General features: G+C 42.4%; 2 protein-coding genes across 5 annotated transcripts; one reads left to right on the forward strand and one right to left on the reverse strand.

Annotated features, from left to right (window-relative positions):
* Positions 1-279: 279 nt before the first annotated feature.
* On the reverse strand, positions 280-23,795 carry LOC127498501 (Fanconi anemia group M protein-like). Of its 3 annotated transcripts, none has more exons than XM_051867873.1 (23): positions 22,948-23,795; positions 21,227-21,399; positions 21,070-21,147; positions 20,825-20,983; positions 10,302-10,433; positions 9,929-10,061; positions 9,751-9,843; positions 9,529-9,621; positions 9,261-9,442; positions 8,986-9,192; positions 8,300-8,519; positions 7,961-8,112; positions 7,660-7,818; positions 4,596-5,802; positions 4,153-4,232; positions 3,366-3,434; positions 3,207-3,290; positions 2,960-3,116; positions 2,495-2,601; positions 2,012-2,410; positions 1,059-1,365; positions 679-970; positions 280-609 (listed from the first exon to the last, which is right to left on the reverse strand). In XM_051867873.1, exons 1-23 carry the CDS (start codon positions 23,534-23,536, stop codon positions 522-524), a joined length of 5,160 nt encoding a protein of 1,719 aa, XP_051723833.1. In that variant the 5' UTR covers positions 23,537-23,795; the 3' UTR covers positions 280-521. The 3 variants fall into 3 exon arrangements, with proteins under 3 accessions (XP_051723833.1, XP_051723832.1, XP_051723830.1); XM_051867872.1 differs by having other exon boundaries at positions 2,960-3,113; positions 3,366-3,437; XM_051867870.1 differs by having other exon boundaries at positions 3,366-3,437; positions 22,948-23,794.
* Positions 13,131-19,696, forward strand: LOC127498518 (heme-binding protein 1-like). Of its 2 annotated transcripts, XM_051867943.1 has the most exons (6): positions 13,352-13,502; positions 15,908-16,002; positions 16,978-17,017; positions 18,383-18,524; positions 18,591-18,774; positions 18,858-19,696. In XM_051867943.1, exons 1-6 carry the CDS (start codon positions 13,467-13,469, stop codon positions 19,027-19,029), a joined length of 669 nt encoding a protein of 222 aa, XP_051723903.1. In that variant the 5' UTR covers positions 13,352-13,466; the 3' UTR covers positions 19,030-19,696. The 2 variants fall into 2 exon arrangements, with proteins under 2 accessions (XP_051723902.1, XP_051723903.1); XM_051867942.1 differs by lacking the exon at positions 16,978-17,017 and having other exon boundaries at positions 13,131-13,502.
* Positions 23,796-23,925: the final 130 nt, after the last annotated feature.

Raw genomic sequence — 23,925 nt, forward strand, 5'->3', positions numbered from 1 at the left:
CATCATTTATTTACGTATTTTAATCTCGTTATTTATCGATTTTTTAAAATAAAAAATGTATTTATATTAATATATCTATATATACACACACATAAACACACATTACCAGCTGATTATTGATGCTTGTATAATGAAGAGGAAGAGAGAAACAGAGCCAGGATGAAGGTCCAATGGAGTCCAGCGCCCTCTAGTGGCTCAAAACAAGACCTGAACCTGAACTTCAAACACACACACACACACACACACACAATTACGCTGAAGGAGAAAAGAGTGGAGCGGTTATTAAAAAGATGGAGCTCTTTTATTTCTCAAAATGGCATCTGCTCAATTCACCTGTAAACATAAATACTTCATTACCATAATGGCAACATTCATAATCTGATCTGTACAGAACTTTCCTTAACAGAAAACACACATACTGACATCACATAAACAGAAGATATAATCCTGATTATTCCACCGTCTGTGTGACATCATGAATCCATATTTCATAATGCATTAAAGTGCTGAGAATAAGTTAGTTAGCAGCAGCTGTAGCGCAGACAGCGGTAAATGTCCTCGGCTCTGGAGCGGCTCACACGCGCAGACGCCTGCAGCTCCTCCACTGAACTGAAACAGCAGAAACCAGAGTCAGTCGTGAATGACTTCAGTTCAGAAGCAGGTGTGGAGTTGACGTACCTGCTGATCATGTGACCGACGGAGCTGTAGTGATGGCACATGTTCAGCGCACTGATGTAGCTCACGTGCGGCAGTGTCAAGCAGAACTGAAGAGCCTGCTGCCGGTGACCTTTGACCTCCAGGGGTACGTCGATGGCCTGACCTTTCCTTCTCTCCACCTGCGTCAGTTCGCTCAGTAGCGCGGCGGTTTCCTCCGGACCTTTGCTGACCAGGAGCCGAACGCCCGCCTTCACCAGCGCCGCCAGCGTCCCGTCATAATAGCGGCTGCGCTGAAACGCTCGCACCGCCTCACCTGACATCATCAGAGAGAAAACTGTCATGTGATCATGAAAGATGCAGGAACAGTCAGATACAGGAAATTCTCTGTTGGTGGTTCTCACCAGGTTTGGTGCGGTCGCTCTGGATGATCAGACACACACGCTCGTACGACGCCTGCAGCCGCTGGATTCGCTCCTGCAGCCGTTTGCGGTTCTGAACGCTGGCGACCTCCGACTCGCTCTGCCACTCCACGGCCATGCGGTTGCTCACGATGAAGTCTGCGCTGACCAGCGAACACACGTGAACCTGGACGCCGTGTCGCAGCCGCAGACAGGACACGACCTCTGACCCTCCGCTGATGCAGCGGCCGTCCACTAACACTCTCAGAGGAGCGTCTGCGGCCGACGGACTCCGGATCGACACGGCCACCTGCAGATGGGATCACACACGGGGCTGTCAAGCGATTAAATTTGATATATTAAATTAATTACACGATTACAATACAATTACGATACACACAATAATTAATCACACATCAAATTTCGAAATTACCCCAAAAGATCATTTAAAGTCATTATTGTGTTAAATAAGAAAAGCATTAAATAGACATTACAAAAAGTAGCTTTATAAAAAAATTGCGTTACCCGTTACTCGTGCGATTTTGCGGCAGTTACTGGTGCGATTTTGCGCCTGTTACTCGTGCGATTTTGCGGCCGTTACTCGTGCGATTTTGCACCCTTTACTGGTGCGATTTTGTGCCTGTTACTCGTGCGATTTTGCTTAACTATATCATGATAAAAATATGAGACAATAACTCAGACAGGCTTTTTGGCCCTGATATCTTGAATTTTAGGGTCATTCTAACTGCATTCTATAGGCATCATCACGCAGTGAGTTGTTGCTCCGCTATGGAGATCAGGAGCGTGGTGGGGCGGGTGCGTTAAATGCGTTAATAATTGTAATACATTATTTTTCCCCATAACTAATTAATTAGTTTAACGTACTAAATCGACAGCCCTAATTTACATTTGTAGACATGTATGTTGAGCTGCTGTGTGTCTCATTTGAGTCTCACCGGTTTCTCCGGATGGAAGTCGAGCTCTTCTGACAGCGCGGCCTCATCACTGAGTCTCTGCCGCTTCATGTCGTCTCGCTCTGGCCGTCGGGGGACGCTCTGCAGACACTGCGGGACTTTAAACACAGAGTCTCGTCCGTCACATTCCTCCTCTTCCTCACTGGAGTCCTGTATGCGGATGATCCTGGTGCGTTTGTTTCTCTCTGGATGAACTCTTCCAGTGGGGTTCGTCGCTCGTATCCGAACCCTGCGGCGCGTGGCGTACTGTTTCCGCCCGTCGACATACGAGTCTTCAGCGATCAGCTCCACAGGCTCTTCATCATCGTCACTCTCCTCCTCATCTTCACTGCCATCAACCACAAAGCTGTCCTCCGCGTACGTCTCGTCCTGTTCTGGCACCTGCAGCACAGACAAATGCAGAGTTTGACGGAATGACGAAAACAAAACGTTATGAAGATCTTTAACGAAGCATCTGGCGCTCACCTGTGAGAAGATATCCATGTTATGTTTTAGTTTATACGTCATTCGGACCCGGTTCTGCACCGCTGGACTCCTGACCGACTTCAGATAGACCGCCTGCATCTCAGAGTCTGATGATGGGAAGACGACACAAACCCCGCTCAGCGTTTACTTCAGAAATCATTCTAATATGCTGATTTGCTGCTCAAGAAACATTTCTTCAATATTATATTTCTCATATTATCAGTGTTGAAAACAGTTTTATATTTTTGTGGAAACTGTGATGCATTCTATTTTTCAGGATTCTTTGATAAATAGAAAGTTCAAAAGAACAGCATTTATTTGAAACAGAATCTTTTGTAACATTATAAATGTCACTTTTGATCAATTTAATGCGTCCTTGATGAATAAAAGTATTAAAAAGTCCCAAACTTCTGAGCGGTCATGTGTGTATCAGTGGGCATTCATATGAGAAGCAGCGAATCTCACCGTTCAGACCCTGAGAGCACTGGGTCGCGTTCACCACAAACCCCTGCAGCGAATGATTCTGTTCATCTCCATCTTCTTCATCTGATGAAACATCTTCATCTTCAGAGAGCTCGGCCTCCTCGTCCAGGAACTGACACCCTTGGCGACGGACAACCTTCTGGAAGACACAGGAAATGATGCATGAGAATCAAAGACATGGCGCTTCTTCTGTATGTTCTGGTGGTCGTGTTCCAGTGGGGTGACGAACTTGAGGCTTCCTGACGTGACGGGGCTTCACATCTCTGGGCTGATGAAGGGTGACGTCCTGAAAATCAGCATCACTCTCCTCCGACTGAAAAACAGACAAAGACTAAATGAAACGATGATGAAGACACAGCGTTACACAGCCACTGAACTGCAGTCATACCGTGTTTAATGCAGCCATGCGTTTCCTGCGCGCTTGAACGGGAGACTCCACGTCACTGCAGATCTTTGACTGCTGCGGAAACACACAATCACACACGGCATCACTTCTAGATTGCTCCTTATCTCAGCATGAGAAACTTGCTGTTTTTACCCAAAGATGCACAATAAACTTGTGTGAAAAGTCAGAATATGGCATAAAACATTTACACATCAAGCACAGTTTCCATCCCATGTGTTCAAGACAACAAAATCGTCACTTCCTGCGAAATTGGTGCAAAATATCAGTAATAAAAATGGAAGCTGCTCTTTCTCCCTCCATCATAAATGAGTTGGTCTCAGAGCGTCAGACGAAACACAATAAACGCTGTCATGTGATCTTGCGATCGGATGCTGGTGTTTGGGAACACAATCGTGTGAGACGCTTCTGGAGGGAATTAAACCAAATCATTCTGATGACAGACTTTGACTCAGACGTTTCAGAACCACCAAACCAACATTTGAGATGCTGCGATGCGATTGGTCCGCTGGTTAGTCCAGTTATCCAATCACAGCCTCTGCTGAGTTTTTTGTTGCGAGGGATTTATTCAGTAAATGTGTTTCTGTCGTAATTTATGCGCATGTCCTCTTATCGGATAAAAAAAGTCTGCCTCAATTGAGCACATATGTTTTTTATGAGCATTTTAAGTGCATCTCAGCGTTTCCATCCAGCATTTTTTAACGCCATATCCCAACATTTGCATCCAAATATGTGGATGAAAACAGAACTAATGTCACATGACAAATCTGACCTCTGGAGAAAACACAGGATTGACTTTATGAGCTGGAGTCCTGAGAGGAGTCTCGCCCTCGCTGTCGCTGCTCAACACGCCTGAAACACACAATCATACATACTTCAGCTTACAGTTCATCATAAAAAACATCTCTGCATGAATAATTCATGAGAGGAAACGACATTATAAACGTACAAGGAAAGTGCTGATCTGTAGGGGCGTAGCGGTACATGCACATGACGGTTCGGTACGTACCTCGGTGTGTTTATAAACATTTGAATAAAGCTTGACTGAACTTTTCCACTCAAAAACTGAGGTGCATTAACCAATCAAAGAGGCCTACGATCAATCAGATCCAAAAAGAAATACAAAACCAGTGCTAAAGGAAACACCGAATGACCCGTACGGATCCGTGTGCCGTTACACCCTACTGAGCTGACTAGAGAACGCAATCATCCCACCTGCACAGGAGAGACGCTGCTGAAACATCTTTGATCTCTGAGACAGAGTCTTCTGGAAGGATCTGCGCGCTGACGGTCGCGTCTGGTCTTCTGCTCTTCGTCCGGCTGGCGGCAGGAACACATGGTTGGGCGTGGAAGCGCTGGGTCTCGGCACCGGACTCCATTGATCTGAGACGAGCGGCGATCGGTCAGATCTCCCGTTTCCTTCGACTGGATGAGGCCGTGTGGATGAGACTGCAGGAGACGCTTTCAGAGCAGATACAGTGATGTTTCCTGCTCCCGTGTTGACACATTCCTCCTCCTCAGACTCAAACCCGAGGTCAAAGTTCACAGAGAAGAAGTCCTGCGAGCAGTTGAACGCCTGATCAGATCCTGCGCTGTTCGATCTGTTTCCTGACACGTCGACAGGAGTCTGCTGCTTTCCATCAGGTCCGGTGCTCTTGTCTGGCGTCCGAACATCAGGAACGCTCAGCTGAAGGAAAGCCTCGTCGTCTCCAAACAGGTCGACGCTCTCGTCCAGGCTCACCTGCTCTTCTTGTTGCTCCTCGGCTTTCGTGAAGTCTTTGTCGTCATCGTCGAACAGCTCGTCCCAGCCTGGTGAAAGAGCGTCACACTCCTCACGCTCTCCGTTAACTGGCGCCAGGCTGAACGTCACCTGAAACGCCTCAGAAAACGGCTCATCTGGGGGAACACTGAGGTCAGGCAGACTGAAATCAAAGCCCTGCGGTGGAGATCTGGACAGGAGCTCTTTGACATTGGCGAGGATCATCTGAAAAGCTCTGGTTGTCAGATTGTGACGGCAGCGTTTAGGACTGACGTTCTGCTCGGACTGATAGAACATGTGCTGTAGATCCGAGCTCTCGTCCTGCTGAACGCAGGGATCTAGCAAACACTCCAGACACTCTTGTTGTGATGGTAGATCAGACTCTGGATGGACGCCGTCATCTGTGAACAGGACACTGTCGACTCGCTCATCCTCGTCGAGCCGGTTCTCTGTGCTCTGGATCAGCGTCACAGACGTCGTGTCGTTCTCTCGTCGCTGATCTTCAGGGGCTTCATCCCAGCAGCGATCAGAACGAGGAGCCGTGTTGGACTTTGGCCTCTTCTTTCGAGGGATTTTGTCAGTGTTTGGTTTTGTTGTTCTGCTGTCATCAACATCCTCTTTCTGCAGATGCAGCATGAGCTCAGACTCAAAACTACAGTCGCCCTGTGAGGAGAGAAGACCTTCATCAATCGATCCATCAGCCTTATGATGCTATTATAAATATAAATACATAGATAAATATGAATATGAATAAAATACGTATATAATATGTATATAATATATATATATAAACACATGTATCTATCAATATACAAATAAAACTATAAATAAACAATTAAAAAAATATAAAAAATAATAACTAGATATGAAATAAAACTTATCTATATACAAATAATACATTTATACATTAAAATATATATATATATAAAATAAATAATATAAAATATCTATCAATCAATTGTTCTATCTATAGATATAGATATATAATATATAAAAAACTCTCTATTATGTGTGTAACATAAAAACATATAAAATAATTAAATATAATATAAAAATAATAAAATTCTGATATGATGCAGATATATAAAAACAAGATAAAAGTATCTGCTAAATGATTAAGATCATGTAAATTCAGACGCACATTACACATCTTAAATTAACACATTTTCACAATATTTACTCAAATGTTCTGTTTTATCCATTGACAAGACTGTAGTAGATTTTAGATCTGACACAAGAGGGAAACAATGATTGTGTGTTATTGGCTGATGCTGAGAGTCTAAAAGGGCCAAACATCAGCGGTCATGTGACTGATTTAACCGTCTGTCAGTGACTAGTTAGTATCCACTCAAACCTCTGAAGTGAGCAGCATGTGAAGATATAGAACTATAACAACTGCAAAAAACATAAAACGCCTCGTCCATGAAACCTAGTGCTCAACGTCATAATGAGGTCATCATGTGACGCGTCATGTGAAACGGGCTGAAGACAAAAGATGCTTTATGTGATTCTGACTCAAACTACACAGCACAGTAAACTTATCAAGCCATGAATCATCATTAAAGTGCATTATTTATCAGAAAAATGAGCCTGTTAGAGACTAATCCAGTTCAGCTCAGTCTCCAGGAGAGAATCTCTCCGCGGATCATCTTCTGACCCTCATCATGTTGCTCGACGATCTTCAGACGATGTTTTGACAAGAAGAAGAACAAACTACAGCAGAGAATCAGGGTGTCAGATGTAGGTCACTCAGGATGACCCACTTCCAGCGCTTATGTAACCGTTCTGAGAAGAGTTGCATAAGAGCGCATGTATAGAACGAGGCGGCTGATGAAATGAGTCTCCATTATTAGAGAATCACTGACGTCACATGACATACATACAGGAACCGCTCTCAGAGATGAATCGTGTCCATCACCTTCTCTCCCATAACATCTTTCAGTAATCGTCATAAATAAGGTTTCATTCTGTGAAAAACGTTTTGAAATCAGACATTGCATAAAATAGAAAAGGTTCTTTGAACCTTTTAACTGGCTCCTCCCCCTAGTGGGCGGTTCAAAATGTACATTTCTACATTATTTCTACAGCGCTTTATACAATACAGTTCGTTTCAAAGCAGATTCACAGAAATAAACAGGAAAATAAACAGAGTTGAGTTCAGCTGTGAAGCAGTGATGTCATCGTCCAGCTCTCGTCCAATAGTGTCAGAGCAGCCAATCATATTGCAGAATACTGAGTGATAGTTAACAGGTTAAAGAAACTAGAAAGCAACATATTGACTTTAAGGCACTTGTCATTCAGACGGTCATGTGATCTTTCTCTGAGCTTATATAAAATATAAACATTTCTGAAAATCGACTCAGCTAATGGACTCGTGACGCATCGAGAGACAAAGAAGCAAACCTGTTTTGATTTGGACACGCAGGTTTAAACACTCTTCACCATGACAACTAAGACTCTGAGAGCCGTATCAGGACATGAGACGCTTGTGTGAGTGTGTGTGTGTGAGTAACAGCTCACCTGCTCCTCCTGCCTCAGTCTGTCAATCAGCTCCATGATGGAGGTGAAATGGAGGCAGCGCTCCGAATGTCCCACGCTGTGTGTGTGGAGCGGCCTGTTCTGCCAGTGTCTCCACTCCCATAAGGACAGCTCTCTGACGGGCCCTGACACACACGGCTCCTGCGCGCACACGCACACACACACACACACACACACACACACACACACACACACACACACAAGATTCAGGCCTAAATATTGTTGTTCATTTGTTCATCTCTGCTGATGTCTGGACAGGGCTGATGATGTTGTCCGTATTCACCTGCTCTGACGGCTGGTCACTGAAGGTCAGCAGAGACGACGGTCTGAACACAGGCTGAGCTTCATCCTCTGACAGTCTCATGGTGGACGTCCACACGGCCTCTTCAGCCGCGCTCAGAAACCCGTCGTCCTTCACACACGTCTGCTCTCCTCCTGCAGAACACAAGACTGCTGCTCAATCCGTTATAAAGCATTGCTAATGCTAGTCAAGATACAACTGTTCATGTTAGTTCACAGTGCATCAACTGATGTTAACAAATGTTTTCTTGTTTCAAGCATAAACCAAACAAACTTCTGTCAGGTTTATACTCAAAAGCTGTGACGCAGTGGTCTGTCGTACCCATCATCTGGAGGTTCAGCGATGAGCGGCGACCCTTTGTGGAGCGTCGGCCGGCGTCTCTGTGTTCAAACTGACCGCAGCTGATGTGCATCTTGTGCAGTGTCGGAGTGACGCCCGCCGGCAGCATTCTGGGACTGTGAGGAAACATCTGGAAACTGTGCTTGTTTCCCATGATGCTCTTGTTTATGCTGCGCCGGTTGCTCTGGCTCTGGTTATACGTCTGCGAGAGAGCGAGAGGTTTTGAATGCTATGAAATTTTAAACCACATCACAGGTTTTCCTGCTTGAATGTTGATTATTTTCCTCATATTCTCCATTGTTCAGCTCCTCTCTTCCCAGTCTGTCAGTAACGCTCTGTTTAGTTCCTGTCTCTATGAAGCCCCTCCTACTGAAAAGCACAATGTGCTCTGATTGGTCGGCTGGAGCAGTGTGTTGTGATTGGTGTTTGGGAAATGTCCCGCCCCTTACCATAACCGCCAGTTTCAACACACTACTAACTAACTCAACCAGGCCCCGCCCCTTTATTCTGCGTATGAATTATTTAAATGAGGAATATTGTGAAGAAAACTCAAGATGGAGGCGTTTCAGAAACACTGACACTGATATAGAGAAGAACTCCCGCCTTTTTCCTGCTCAAACAGCAACATCACACACTAAAGACAGATGAACCCATGCGGTCACACTCACTCGTTCCTCTCGGCCCTCGGCCAGTATGACCACGATTCGTCCCTGTCGCCGGCGTCCCGTGCGGCCCATGCGCTGGACCAGGCGGATGGGACTCTTCTGAGCATCAAAACACACGATGAGATCCACCTCACCGATGTCCAGACCCTCCTCGCCGACACACGTGGACACCAGCGTGTTGAAGCCGCCCTCACGGAACCGACGCACAACCTGAACAGAAGCTATTTGAGCATCTAAATCCTTCCTGTGATATATATGATGAACACACGCTCACGTACCTCCAGCTGTTCCTTCTGCGTGAACCCTCGAACCCCTTTCCCGGCGGACGCCTGACCCATGAAGGTCATGACCCTGACCAGCGGCTGGTGGCGGTTCAGCATCTCTGCGATCTCCTGCACGCTCTCCCGGAAGGACGAGAAGATCATGACGCGTGTGCTGACCTCAGTGGAGGCTTTCGACTCTGTACCAATCACAGCAGAGTTCAGACACAAGAGTTCAACAACACTGACGGGACACAGAAATCCCTCAGTTCTCGTATGAGTTTACCTGAGCTCTCGGCCCACGTCTGAAAGTGCCGCAGCACCACCTCGTCCAGTTTCTGTAGTTTGGGGTGACTGTAGACGTACGGCTCTTGAGGCCCTGCGAATGAAACACACTCGCTCGTAAACATCAGACATCATTTACTCACCCTCACTGGACACGTATGGAGGACAAACGCAGATGTTCAAGCTCCAGAAAGTCACTCTGGGTGAACAGAGTATTAATCACCTCGGCTGGATGTGGCAAACATGGTCTCCATTTCCCTGTAGAGATCCATGAAGACTGGACACCTCTGAAGCTCGTTCTTCATTCGAGACGACTCTGGGAAAACAACAAACCCTCATGAGGTGAGGAGCAGAAGAGCATCAGCAGCAAACCAGCACGAGTGTGAGGAGGATCTGAGTACCTTTGGGTCCAGAGAAGATGTTCTGAATGAAGAGGAAGAGCGATCTGACGCCCATCTGCTGCAGTAGCTCATAGCCGTGATATAGACTGATGCAGAGGGCGAAATCACCCTCGATCGGCCCCTGCTGAGGCCCCTGATGACACAACACACGCTCATCTACAGATCACTGCAATGTGTGGGTCAGTTCAGTGCAGTGAGTCAGTTCGGTGTGGTGAGTCAGTTCGGTGTGGTGAGTCAGTTCAGTTCAGTAAGTCGGTTCAGTGCAGTGAATCAGTTCAGTTCAGTGAGTCAGGTTCAGTGCAGTGAATCAGTTCAGTTCAGTGAGTCAGGTTTAGTGCAGTGAGTCAGTTCAGTGCAGTGGCGTCAACTGTACCTGGACGTGTGGCGGTGGGTTGCGTCTGAACTGTTCTCGGGCCAGAATGATCTGGTACTTTGTGAGGGAGCGGAGGTCACGGTGATTCAACAGCCTCATCTGGGTCAGACGGGACGTAAACTTCTCTAAAACCTGCGAGGAAAACAGGCCAGAGAGAGCAAGCCGTGTGAAAATCATTTCAGCAGCACAATGGAGCCCACAGACTCTATTCAATCCCACAATCACACCACATATTCCACTTACACCTTCATCTTTCATCCTCACTGGACGAGTGTTTGCTGCCCTGCTGTGACAATGTACATTCAATCTTTTAGGATTTTTTTCTGATCACCTCTTCTACACAAACCCAAACCTCCCGACCACCAACACAAGACAAACACAATCAAGAGTTGCAGATGCTCTTATTGATTAAATGTGTCTGTACATGTCGTAGAAATATGAATATTTAGAATATTCTTTCAAAACATCATAAAATCTTTTCAGTAATATATATATATATATATATATATATACACGGGTCATTCTACAGAACTGGTAAAGAAAGTCAGAGTTGGAAACGTCTTGAAAAAATGTGTCTTTTTCCACAAATTTTGTATGTATGTAAATTGTATAATATCCAAGGTACACTTTTCTAGTAATTGTACAGTTAATTCTCATATTGTATTTCCAGAAAGTTTTGGAATATTTTTCCTCTCCCCAAATTTGTCACTACCGAAACACAATAATAAATAATTTAATAAGAAGAGTTACATTGACCTATTAAGATTTTGTTTACATCTACCTTGTAAATATATTTTTTGCTATTTTTTAAAAAAAAAAAACAGGTAAACAGGTAAATCAATAACAATTACAATTTTAACAATATTTCAAGTGTAATTTATGAGATTTGTTGTATTTTGAATCCAATCTTTCTTTGTAAAAGTCATAAAGTTTATCAAACTGATTTCAAAGTGAAGGATTCATTAGTTTGAATAAACATTGAACCAAACACTATAATAACATCTTAGTTGATCATTCAAGATACTTTATTTTTGACAAAACATCCCATGTTTCGGTCGTGACTGCACAGTTTCGGTAGTGACAGTAATGTGTTGGTAGTGACCACATCACATGACAGGATTTAACTCACATACTAAAACACTCATGATTTGCATAACTGTACTAAAATTTTGTTTATTTCCCCACTACATTTTATGGAATAACACACAAAAAGTTTGCTTAATTGCAGAAAAAGGTGTTTGTTAGTGACGTTCCTTAAAGTTCCACACAGATTTTCAGAGTTTTGAACACATTTAACTCAGAATGATGGATCTATCTACTGTGAAAGAGGCTATGAGAGGGAGGAACAAAGGAATATTTCCTGATCAGAAATGCAGAAGTGTTTTTTTACATAAAGTTTTATGATTTAGAAATGAAATATAAATACTTTTTAAACTTCACTAAAATATATTTTTAAAAACAACAATGGAAAAAAATTGCAAAAATTATTTCAATATCATTTTCACAAGTGTAAATGTAGGGGTCAGAGTTCAGGACAGACTCCTCCCAACTGAAAGTACCCAATAAATGATGATTTTATATATATTAAACTTACGGATATTTTAAATATTATTGTGGGATTCAATAGATAATAGAAGGATCTTAGTTAACATCTAACATTTGAATACTTAAATGCTTTTTAAATGTGTTTGCACCCATAAAAAGGTACAATATTAGAAATAAAGTGTTTGTTTGTCAGTGTGTCAGTACACAGAATTCAACAAACTATTTTCAATTGCAAAGCAAAAATAAAATATCTGGCCTGCTATTTAGTGTTCAGAACAACAACATGACTGTAAATGTGCTTAAACATACGGGAACACTGTGAGGAGAAAAAGACGGAGCTCTATAACATACAGGACATCTGAGAGCCGAACCGAGCTCATGAACACGATCAGATAAAGACGGAGATGAGAGAGAAACGCTGTTAAACTGATTGAGTCCTCGACGTTCACACTGATGCTGTCGAGACACAGGAGGATCACATCTCTGTAGCTCTGGTCAGTATAAAGTGTTTTCAAGGTTTATTCCAGGCTAATGGTGTGATCCAGATTTGGGAATAATCCTGAACTTTCAGCTGAAAATCTCTATTTACAGCAGCTGAAATCAGACAAACTCAAGCAGCACTTCAAGGCCTGATAAATTATATTAAATAGCGAATGAAGCCTATATCAAACACACACACACACACACACACACACACACACACACACACAGGGCTGATTCTACATACTGAAGCAGATAAACAGGAAAAACATGGTCTCAATCTCTTGTTACAGGTGTAAAATCAAACCAGCCGTCTCAGCGTCTGATAATCTAAATCTCACACAGATTCTAAATAAATATCAAAATCAAGACATTAATCCAACGGAAGCCCATTTCCACCAAAATCATGCTTTTGTAAATCATAATTATGACATACTAAGTCATTTCTGACTTCAATTTCAACTTTTTAATCTCATAATCGACTGACTTTTTGCTATAATTATGACTTTTGTTTATTTTTTATTATAAATAAGATTAACCAGAGCATTTTTTGGTGGTGAAAATGGGCTTCCACATTAATTTGTCTTCATTTAAAAAAAAAAACATTTAAATGAAGGACCATTAAAGCATTTGTTGGCTGTTTTCTCTGTCATACTATAATACACATATTAAATACATTTTATAGATTCTTATTTTGAATACATATAATCTAGAACCGTCGTTATGATTGTTAGATACATTTAATACTGTACTACACTCTGTGAGAGATGAGGAGGGCGGCGCTTGTGCGGTCACGTGACCGCGACTCTGCCCATAAAAACGTCACGACTCGCGCCTGCAAAACAACACGTAGGAACTGGAGCCCGTTAATAACGCGAGATTAGCGATTAAATATCCTGTGCTCCGGTACACGGACATGACAGTGAAATCCGTGTGACCGCAGGTGAAGTGAACACGATCACGCAGTTTCGTTATCGACTGATTCGGCGATGGATCAGGGCGGGTGTCGGCTGAACGGCGGCGGCGGTGATATGATCACGCTGGAGGATCTGGAGTCCATGTCGGAGGAGCAGCTGTCAGACAGTCCCGAGGAGGAGCAGGAGGAGGAGGAGCAGGGGAGACTCCTGCGCTACTGGAGAGATGTGGCGCGAGGACACCAGGTGGAGGTGCCGACAGGTAAACAAACACACACTGACACAAAACACACCGAGCTCACTAACTGTACAGAGGAGCGTTTCGCGCCAGTTTAACGGTCATTCCCCTCAGCAGCGCGACTGAAGCACACATATGCTGTCTAGGTAGGCAGCTCACTAGGCGCCTCAGAGACACACAGGCTGTGAAGTGTAGATAAACAGACCAACATGCTTCATTTAGCAGAACAGAACTTCGATCAACAGCTGTAATGTATGGAAGCTGGTTTCCACCACGGAAAAATAATAATAAAGGCAATTTGCAATTTATATCTCATAAGTCTGAGGTAAAAGTTCACACCAAGGACGATAACTATAAAGTTTTAATAATTCTATGATAATTCTATGAGTTCTAACCACAACTATAACGATAACGCTGGAATCACTTTCAGTTGATGACCGATAAAAACATTGACAGCCAATCAGAATCCTTCTTTAACGGGTTAGTTCGCCAAAAAAGGAAATTACTGTCATTAATTACGCGCCCTCATGTCGTTCCACACACGTGAGACTTTCGTTCATCTTCGGAACATAATTTATGATATTTTAGATGAAATCTGAGCAACCATTCAAAGCAACGAAATTACCACATTCAAGGTCCAGAAAGGTACTAAAGAAATCGTTAAAACAGTCACGTGACTGCAGTCTTAATGTTATGAAGAGACAAGAAATGTGTTCGCAAAAACAAAAATGTAACTTTATTAAACAAATTTGTCTCTCCCCTGTCATTCTGCTATGCTATTTATGTTGCAGAGCTTCATGTTTACGTCCGAACGCCGGCTCAGTATTGGCTGACGCTGGTCACGTGATCAGCACGACGCATGCGTGTGATGCTGACGCAGTAGCCAGCGTTTGGACGTAGAACCTGGAAGCGCTGGACGTAAACAGTGTATGAGAATGACACAGAAGAGAAGAGATTGTTGAATGAAGTCATTTTTGTTTTGTTTTTGCGCACAAAATGTATTCTCGTCTCTTCATGACATTGTTGAAGCACTGCAGTCACATGACTGTTTTAACGATGTCTTCACTTTTTGGATTCTGGATTTCTCTTTTTATCACTCCATAAATCAGAAAATACTGTCAACAGACAGAAAATACATGTTTTTAGGAGTAAAATGGTGTATAAATCAGGTGAATGATATAAACAGACCTTCAGAATATAGATATATGTAAAAGTGTAAAGTTTGGTGTGTGTAAAGCTGCTGAAGTGGAGATTTCTGACGCCTTTAAAGAGATTGAAATCTACAGACACAAATAAAATAAACACTTGCTTTCTTTCCACTAGTTATGAAAAGCCAAATCTCTCTCAAAACTGACCAGTGCGTGAAAAAGCACCGTTTTAGCTGGTCGTGTCTAACATGATCCGAGCTCTCCCACATATGCGTGACTATTGCTCAGGCAGGGAGGATTTTCCCATGATTCACTTGTGCGGCCGATCCTGACCCAGTTCAGCAGATTATCACATGATGCTGATGGCTTCAGCTCTGTTCACCATATCAGAGTTTATAATGCACAATCAATCCACACTCACATTCATCTCATCGTGAGGGTCCTGCGGAGCGTGCAGCGCTCTCTGAAGGGTTTGTGTTTGGACTGTAATCAGGTGACGTGTGTTTGTGTGCTGAGATCTCAGAGATTATCCAGACCAATGCCTTTCTAAATCCAGTCCAGTAAAGCGCTTTACACGGCCGTACACGTGAAGAGCGAACATCAGAGTGACGCTGATATTACTGCGAGATTCACTGATTCAAATCTAGTGAGAGCGTGATGTTTTAACTGACTTGATGAAGTGCACTGAAGTGTTTGCTGTCGCTGCTCATTAGCGTCCCGCAGCAAACACACACACACACACACACCAGAGCAGAGCGGCTGCTGCATTTACTGTAACTAGACCATCTGCACTGCAGTCACACAGCTGGAATAATTAAGATTCTTCTGCTCACCAAGGCTGTGTCGATCTGATCAAAAATACTGTAAAAACAGTAAATATTATTATAATGTAAATCAGCTGTTTTCCATGTGAATATATAGTAAAGTGTAATTTATTCCTGTGATCAAAGCTGAATTTTCAGCATCATTACTCCAGTCTTCAGTGTCACATGATCCTTCAGAAATCATTCTGATATGATGATTTGTGAGAGGAATGGCTGATTCTCAGACGTACAGGGAAGTGCAGTAGTCAAGTCTAGAGGAAATTAAAGCATGAATCACTGTTTCAAAGTTCTTAAAAGAGAGAAAATACTTTCATTTTAGCTAAAGCTCTTAATCGGTAGAAACCTGATTTGAAAACTAGATTAACTTGCTTATCAAACAAACAAACAAACAATCTGTAGCTTGAGTACACAAACATCTACTGCGCATGTTAATGTCCATCTGCTCCACAATTGACAGACATGGCCGAACCCATCCAGCAGATCACCTCCAATAATGACGGCACACACACACGGGAGCAGGTCCCTTACACACTCCTCACACGCAAGGAGAAGGTACGTACAGCAGGATAATGAAATACTGTTCTCAAACCTGACAACTGTAAACTGTGTAACGTCAATCTGAGATCACAGAATCAATGGCTGTTTCTATACAGAATTTCACTTATGTGCAAAATTGGAAAATCGCATAAAACATTTTTTAAATAAATCAGTGTTTCCATCCCATGTGTTCAAGAGAACAAAATCATCACTTTCTGGTGCAAAATATCAGTAATAAAACTGTAAGTTTCTGCAATCAGGCTCTTTCTCCCTCCATCATAAATGAGTTGGTCTCAGAGCGTCAGACGAAACACAATAAACGCTGTCATGTGATCTTGCGTTCGGATGCTGGTGTTTGGGAACACAATCGTGTGAGACGCTTCTGGAGGGAATTAAACCAAATCATTCTGATGACAGACTTTGACTCAGACGTTTCAGAACCACCAAACCAACATTTGAGATGCTGCGATGTGATTGGTCCACTGGTTAGTCCAGTTATCCAATCACAGCCCAAAGTCACATGAGGTTTTTTGGATTTATTCGGTAAATGTTTCATTGTAGTTTATGCGCATCTTCTTATCGGATAAAACAAAAAAATGATCCACCTCAATTGAGCACATGTTTTTTTTTACATGCATTTTTAGAAATTATGGGATGTGATATTCCAAAATGCACATAAAAATAGGTGGATGGAAACTGACTAAACAACCAGTATGAATAATACACATGATCAAACGCACATGCATGAATGTGGCATTAAATGTGACATGAGGATGATGAAGATTGACTGGGCACTGAAACCGTTAAACTCCACCCACTTTCATTGATTGACACTTTCCATCCAGGTCAAAAACAAACCAAAGCTGGAGGCAAAAATGCAATTGATATGAAAAAAACACCCATGATATGACAAAATTGTGTGTAAAAAGTGAATATTATGAAATGTCATAAGAAGTCTGTTTTTATTTAACATGTTTATTGCCTCTGCAGATTCTGTATTGATGAGTTCAGTATGAAAATACTCCAAAAGGTGAAACATGAATCACATCTGGATCATTTAACAGTTATTAAAGGATTAGTTCACTTCAGAATTCAAATTTCCTGATAATTTACTCATCCTCATGTCTTCCAAGATGTTCATGTCTTTCTTTCTTCAGTTTAAAAGAAATGAAGGTTTTTGAGGAAAACATTCCAGGATTTTTCTCCATATAGTGGACTTCACTGGGGTTCAACGGGTTGAAGGTCCAAATGTCAGTTTCAGTGCAGCTTCAAAGAGCTCTACATGATCCCAGACGAGGAATAAGAGTCTCATCTAGAGAAACCATCGCTCATTTTCTAAAAAAATAAATAAAAATTATATACTTTTTAACCACAAATGCTCATCTTGCACTGCTCTGTGATGCTCCACGCATTACGTAATCATGTTGGAAAGGTCACGCGTGACGTAGGCGGAAGTATCGCGGTAGAGCGAAAAACTCCATCTCATTTTCTCCTCCAACTTCAAAAATCGTCCGACATCGTTGTTTTACCTTTTTTTGTAAATGACGTTTGACTTAGTCTTTGACGTTCACTTTGTAAACACTGGATCGGTACTTCCGCCTACGTCACGCGTGACCTTTCCAACGTGATTACGTAATGCGTGGAGCATCACAGAGCAGTGCAAGACGAGCATTTGTGGTTAAAAAGTATATAATTTTATTTTTTTTTTGAAAATGACCGATGGTTTCTCTAGATAAGACTCTTATTCCTCGTCTGGGATCATGTAGAGCTCTTTGAAGCTGCACTGAAACTGACATTTGGACCTTCAACCCGTTGAACCCCAGTGAAGTCCACTATATGGAGAAAAATCCTGGAATGTTTTCCTCAAAAACCTTCATTTCTTTTCAAATGAAGAAAGAAAGACATGAACATCTTGGATGACATGGGGGTGAGGAAATTATCAGAAAATTTTAATTCTGAAGTGAACTAATCCTTTAACATGTGTTTGAGCAGAGCATTTACTCTTCACGATCAAATACACTCCTGTAACTCAAACGTACAGCAGGTCATGGGTTCGATTTCCAGGCAGTGCATGAATTCAGAAAATATATACTGCTTAAAATGCACTAATGTAAGTCAGTTTGGATAAAAGTGTCTGCTAAATGCGTCAAATTCAAATACACAAGCGCCTGTACATAAGATATCAGCACTGATTCAATTGAAGTATTTGACAAATAAGATTATGTCAAACTATTACATGACACATACATCTACAAACAGACTCTTAAAGAGAGGGTTAGGGTGAGTAAATGATGAGAGAATTTTCATTTTTGGGTGAACTGTCCCTTTAAATGCATGTGCAGTTCCTCCATTGCATCATCATGTGACTCTGACGTTGGTGTGTCGTTGTGTTTAGTGCGGTGAGGTGGTGTACGAGAAGCGTCACTATGAGAAAGCGCACTGGGCCTGCATCACCGTTCACGAGGACACGTATGAACAGAGCATCTGCTACGGCTTCATGAAGATCATGAGATTCATCTGTCAGCAGAACACAGCAGGTCCGTGAGCACAGATCCAAACACGCGCTCTCACCACAACCTAACGCCCTCCATCTCTCTCCACAGGCAGTTATCTGGGCATGACGATACCCATCGTGACGGTGGTCCGCACAGACGAGCAGCACACCACTCTGTCGCGGGCCGTCACTGTGGCGTATTACCTTCCCACGGTGCACCAGAATGACCCGCCGCAGCCGCATGACCCCGAGATCGTCATCGAGCAGTGGCCCGCCACTATAGTCTACACCAGGTGGGAAAGAATAACCAAACAATCTGGAAATGATTTCACCTTTAACATGATTCATGTGACTCAACACACACGTGTGATTTCAGGGCCTTCACGGGCGCCACTAACGAGCTGTCAATCATTCACGAGATCAGCAGTCTGGCCGAGGCTCTGGACTCTCCGGCCCTCTGTGTCAACGACTCCTTCATCGTGGCCGGATACACCAACCCAGCGGCCGCCAATCGACAGAACGAGATCTGGTTCCTGGAGAGGCCTTGAGCTGCTCGCCGACGACCTATCTTTACCCAGAATCCTCTGCTCCTCTCAGAGACCATACAACAGGTTCAACATCTGTTCAAACATCCTAGTTCCTGATTACCCATGAGCACTGCTCCTCTGATGTTCATGAGCGCTGTCTGATGAACACGAGAAGAAGCTCATTAATATGCGTAACACTGATTATAAGCTGAACCAATACAAACTCAACGAGGTCAATCAGTCTGTGAACGCTGTTGCTGTAAGACAATCATGCTATGATCACACACACACACTTGCTCTTACACACACCTGTCTGTCTCTCGCTCTGTTTCGCTCTATAAATCAACGCTCATGTAGTCAACAAATCAATATAATAGACACACACATATATATATTATATATTGTCATAGTGCTATTTTTGTTAAGTATTTTTGTAAATGTTCCTTCTGTTACTCCTCTATTATGTGCAGATGTCAAACAAACAAGGAAATGAAGAGTTTTCAGAACGAAACACGCGTGTCTGTGAATGAAGTTAATGTCAGACGTGAGACTCGTTCTCTCTGTCAGTGTGTGTTTCACGGCTCATGCGAATGTAAACACTCGTCAGTATAAACACTACAGCCACTGTGATTTCTGAATGCTTCTGTTCATATTTCTGTTCTGAATAAACTATTACTGAATCACAGAACGACTTGAGCGTCATCTCTTCACTGAACACAAACAACCCTCTTGCAGCATCTCTTCTCTTCTCTGATGATGAGGGCGGGGCAACCTGTCACTCACATGAGATCCACCAATAGCAAACCACAACCATCTAATCAATTCCACACAGACAAAATCAAGCCCCGCCCTACATTTGTTCTTGTTTGAAAAGCGTTTCACTCGGATATACGACACAATAGAGAAGAAAAGACGAGCACAACTTCACTTTCATGACGACTTTAATTGATTATGAAAATAATCTGTAGTTGCAGAACTATAAAAGTAATGCTCAGGTTCGGCCTATGAAGCAGCAGCTGCTGTGGGATGAAGCAGTGCTGAATGAAAGATCAGACTGAGACATTCCAGCGCTCAGTGAGAAGTGAATAAACTGAACACATATTCCTGTAGTTCTGCTCACTGAATAAATCACACTGAATGAAGCATGGAAAAATGAAAACTAGTCATGTGACACCAGCAGAGGGAGCAACGGCTGAACAAGCAGAAGCATCGCAAGCCCAAGTTCAAACCACCGACACATCATCAGACCTTCATCAGGTCACGTCACCTTTAATCGGGACAGAAGTGTGTTCAGCTGACCAAACAGTCCATGACTTTTCCATTACACATTTAAATTTCTCTCATGTTCTTCACTAAAAATGAAGTTCTTGAGGGAACAAATTCAAATAAGAAATATGATGTCAGCTTACATCTGGATTTTGAGCTGAATTAAAGCTTATTTTGTCACACTGATCTCAGCGTGTGTCATTGTCGATCAGAGCCTCATCTTCATTACATTTCATTATACGTCTATCCTGACTGAGGTCTACAGTTTCCACAATCTACTTAGGCGTACTATCCGCAGTATCAAATCCAGCCACAGCGCCATCTACAGCTACAGGCCTCTCACTGCACCTGCAGTGACTAAACCACTGGTTAACCCGTTCAGTACTGTAGACAAGCTTCTGCACTCCTGCATTAGTCTGATGTGTTCAACACAAACACCGTCAGCACAACCGTTTCTCAACGTACTTCATCAGACCAACCTTCTCTCTCTCCAGATCACCTGCAAACCTCAGCCGCTCCTGACATCATATCCGCGCATGACGTGTCTCACCTGCAGGTACTGCGTCTGATAGCGAGTGAGCGACTCTCCCAGCGGGACGACGATCTTCTCCAGGCTGCGCTGATGGACGTGCGTCTGGACGTCGGGACTGTCTTCTGAGCGCAGCTCGATGTGAGAGATCAGCAGGTTGGAGATCACCTGCTGCACCGCCTGCGCAGAAAACACACACTGTATGAAATACCTGCTCAGGAATTTGTTACATTCTGAGATCAAATCACCGTTACCCATCATCTCACCTTGACGTCTCCTCCAGGTGTGGCGCTGAGAGCCAAAACACGAAAATGCTGCGTTTGGTTGCGCAGCTCCCGAACCACCTGACGAACAAGCACACGTGATCAGAACGAGAGAGAGAGCCCATCATGCTTCAGTCAAACCGAGGGAAGGAAGCGCTACCTGACAGTAGGCGTGATTCCCGGTGGCCTTGTGGGCCTCGTCGATGACCACACACTTGACCTGAGCGGCCGGGCAGGTGTTACGGGACAGATCGTTCACCATCACCTGAGGAGTCAAGAAGAAGACGCGCCTGGACCGCCAGAGCTCTCGCCGCTGCTGCGCCGCCGTCGAGCCTGAACACACACACACACACACACACACACACCATATATATATAGATTTATGAGAGTGAACTGATGTATGAGGATTTGATGTTTAATGTAATTCTGATATATTTTATTCACTACAGCAGCAGTTCTCAAACCTTTTGTCACCTTATATACATAAAATATCAACTTGAAGAAACACTGAGATATTAAATTAATATTTCAGTAATTTGAGAACACATTCATAACAAAAAAATATTAATTAGAATGACACAATAATAATATAAAAATTGTTTATATTTATTTTTTAATATTATTTTAACTAATTATAAAAAAGATTTCAGTTTTATTTTGATTAATTGTTCAACTGTTACATTCGATTTAATTATTAGTTTTTTTTCAGGGATTCATTGGCATGACGGACCCTGAGATTTAAAATTAATATTTAAATAATTTATCAAAACATTAATAATTAACATTATTAATAAGAATGACACAATAATATTATACAAATATTTTAATATTATTATTATAACTCTACTTATAAAATGTAATGTTTTTAATAATTACTGTAATGTGCATTCATTTAATTATTTATTATTTTTTTTCATTCTCATGACCTTTCGAGGTCACGACCTCTTGACTGTTTCCATAAGACACTAAATTTCAAGATGATTTTTAATATTATTTAACACATTAATAATAATTAAAATTATTATAATTATAAAATTTGAAATATAAGGATGATTTTTAAGCACTGAGACTTAAAGATGATTTTTAATATTATTGAACACATTAATAATAATTAAAAGTATTATTATTATAATTATAAAAGGTAAAGTTTTTTAATAATTATTGTAATTATTACATGTAACGTTACATTCGATTTTATTATTTATTAATTTTTTCATTCTCATGACCTTGAGGTCACGATCTCTGACTGTTTCCATAAGACACTAAATTTAAAGATGATTTTTAATATTATTGAACACATTAATAATAATTAAAAGTATTATTATTATAATTATAAAAGGTAAAGTTTTTTAATAATTAGTGTAATGTTTATTCGATTTTATTATTTATTAATTTTTTCATTCCCATAACCTTGAGGTCACGATCTCTGACTGTTTCCATAAGACACTAATTTAAAGATAATAATAAAAATCACTTAACAAAACATTAATATTAATTAAAAATTATTGAGAATGATACAAATATTACTATTATAACTCTAATTATAAAAGGTAAAGTTTTTAATAATTATTGTAATGTTACATTTGATTTAATTAATTGTTTTTTCAGGGACTGAATCCCATGACCTCTGGAGGTCGTGACCTTAGCTGTTTCCATTAAATACCTGAGATTTGAAGTAAAAAACTAAATAATTAAAAACTACACATTAATAATTATTATTACTGAGAATGTCACAATAATAATATAATAATTATTATTATAAATCTGATTAATAAATTAATTTATAAACTAATACTAATAAAATGGTTGGTTTGATTCCCTACAGGGATGCCATCCCTTGACCTCTGGAGGTCGTGACCTGGGCGGGGTCAGTGACCTGACCTGTGAGCTCGGCCATGTGCTGCTGCGGGATCCCCATGACCCCGTAACAGGCCTGGATCTGCTGCGCCACCAGCGGTTTGGTGGGAGCCATGAAGACGATCTTGCCCGCGGGGAACCAGCGGTAGTAGTTGTACATGAGGACGGCGGCGATGAAGGTCTTGCCCAGGCCGGTGGGCAGACAGACCAGCGTGTTCCTCAGCAGCGCCGCCTCGCAGATCTGCAGCTGGTACTGCCGGACGGGGTAGTTGGTGGGGTAGATCCAGACCCGGCCCGCAGAGGGGTCGAATCCCGGCTCGGGACCGGCCTGCAGCGAGCGCTCGGCCTCGAACACGGCCACCAGCATGACGTCATCATCATCTTCATCATCAGCTTCATCATGCTGAGGAGCTGCTGTGGTCTCACCCCACAGACTCCTGCTGTCCGGCTGCTCGGAGGCGCTCACGGTGGGTTTGGTGCGTTTTCTCTGATCCGAGGTAGTTTTGCTTCGGTTTGAGGTGGTTTTCCTCCGGTCTGAGGTAGTTTTGCTCTGGTCTCTGTGAGGCACGCTGCAGCCCCATGACTGGAATAACGTCCTCTGATTGGAGCTCATTGTAGAACCATCATCATAACCATCATCATCATCAGCGAATATTTATAAACAAACGCGGTCGAATCAAACATACCGCATCTCCTTCCGCTACTCGGCGCTCAAATCAAACACATTAAACGCTCATACCTGAAACATATTCACGTTTTCATCTTCTAAACAAACATAAACACAAGAGAACAAATGAAACGGCTGATCGAATGTGGCGCGCGTCCGGTTTACGTCACCGAGAGTGGAAGTGCGCATGCGCGGGCGATGTTCGCGTGACGTGCATGTAAAGCGCGCAGAATTTCCGAATATTTCATCCTGAGGTAAAACTTTTTAATGGATTATTCATGTTTTGTGATGTTTGTAGATTATGTCTGTAAAAAAATATATAAAATAATAATAAA

The sequence above is a fragment of the Ctenopharyngodon idella genome, chromosome 17 (assembly GCF_019924925.1).
Source record: "Ctenopharyngodon idella isolate HZGC_01 chromosome 17, HZGC01, whole genome shotgun sequence".
Lineage (NCBI taxonomy): Eukaryota > Metazoa > Chordata > Actinopteri > Cypriniformes > Xenocyprididae > Ctenopharyngodon > Ctenopharyngodon idella.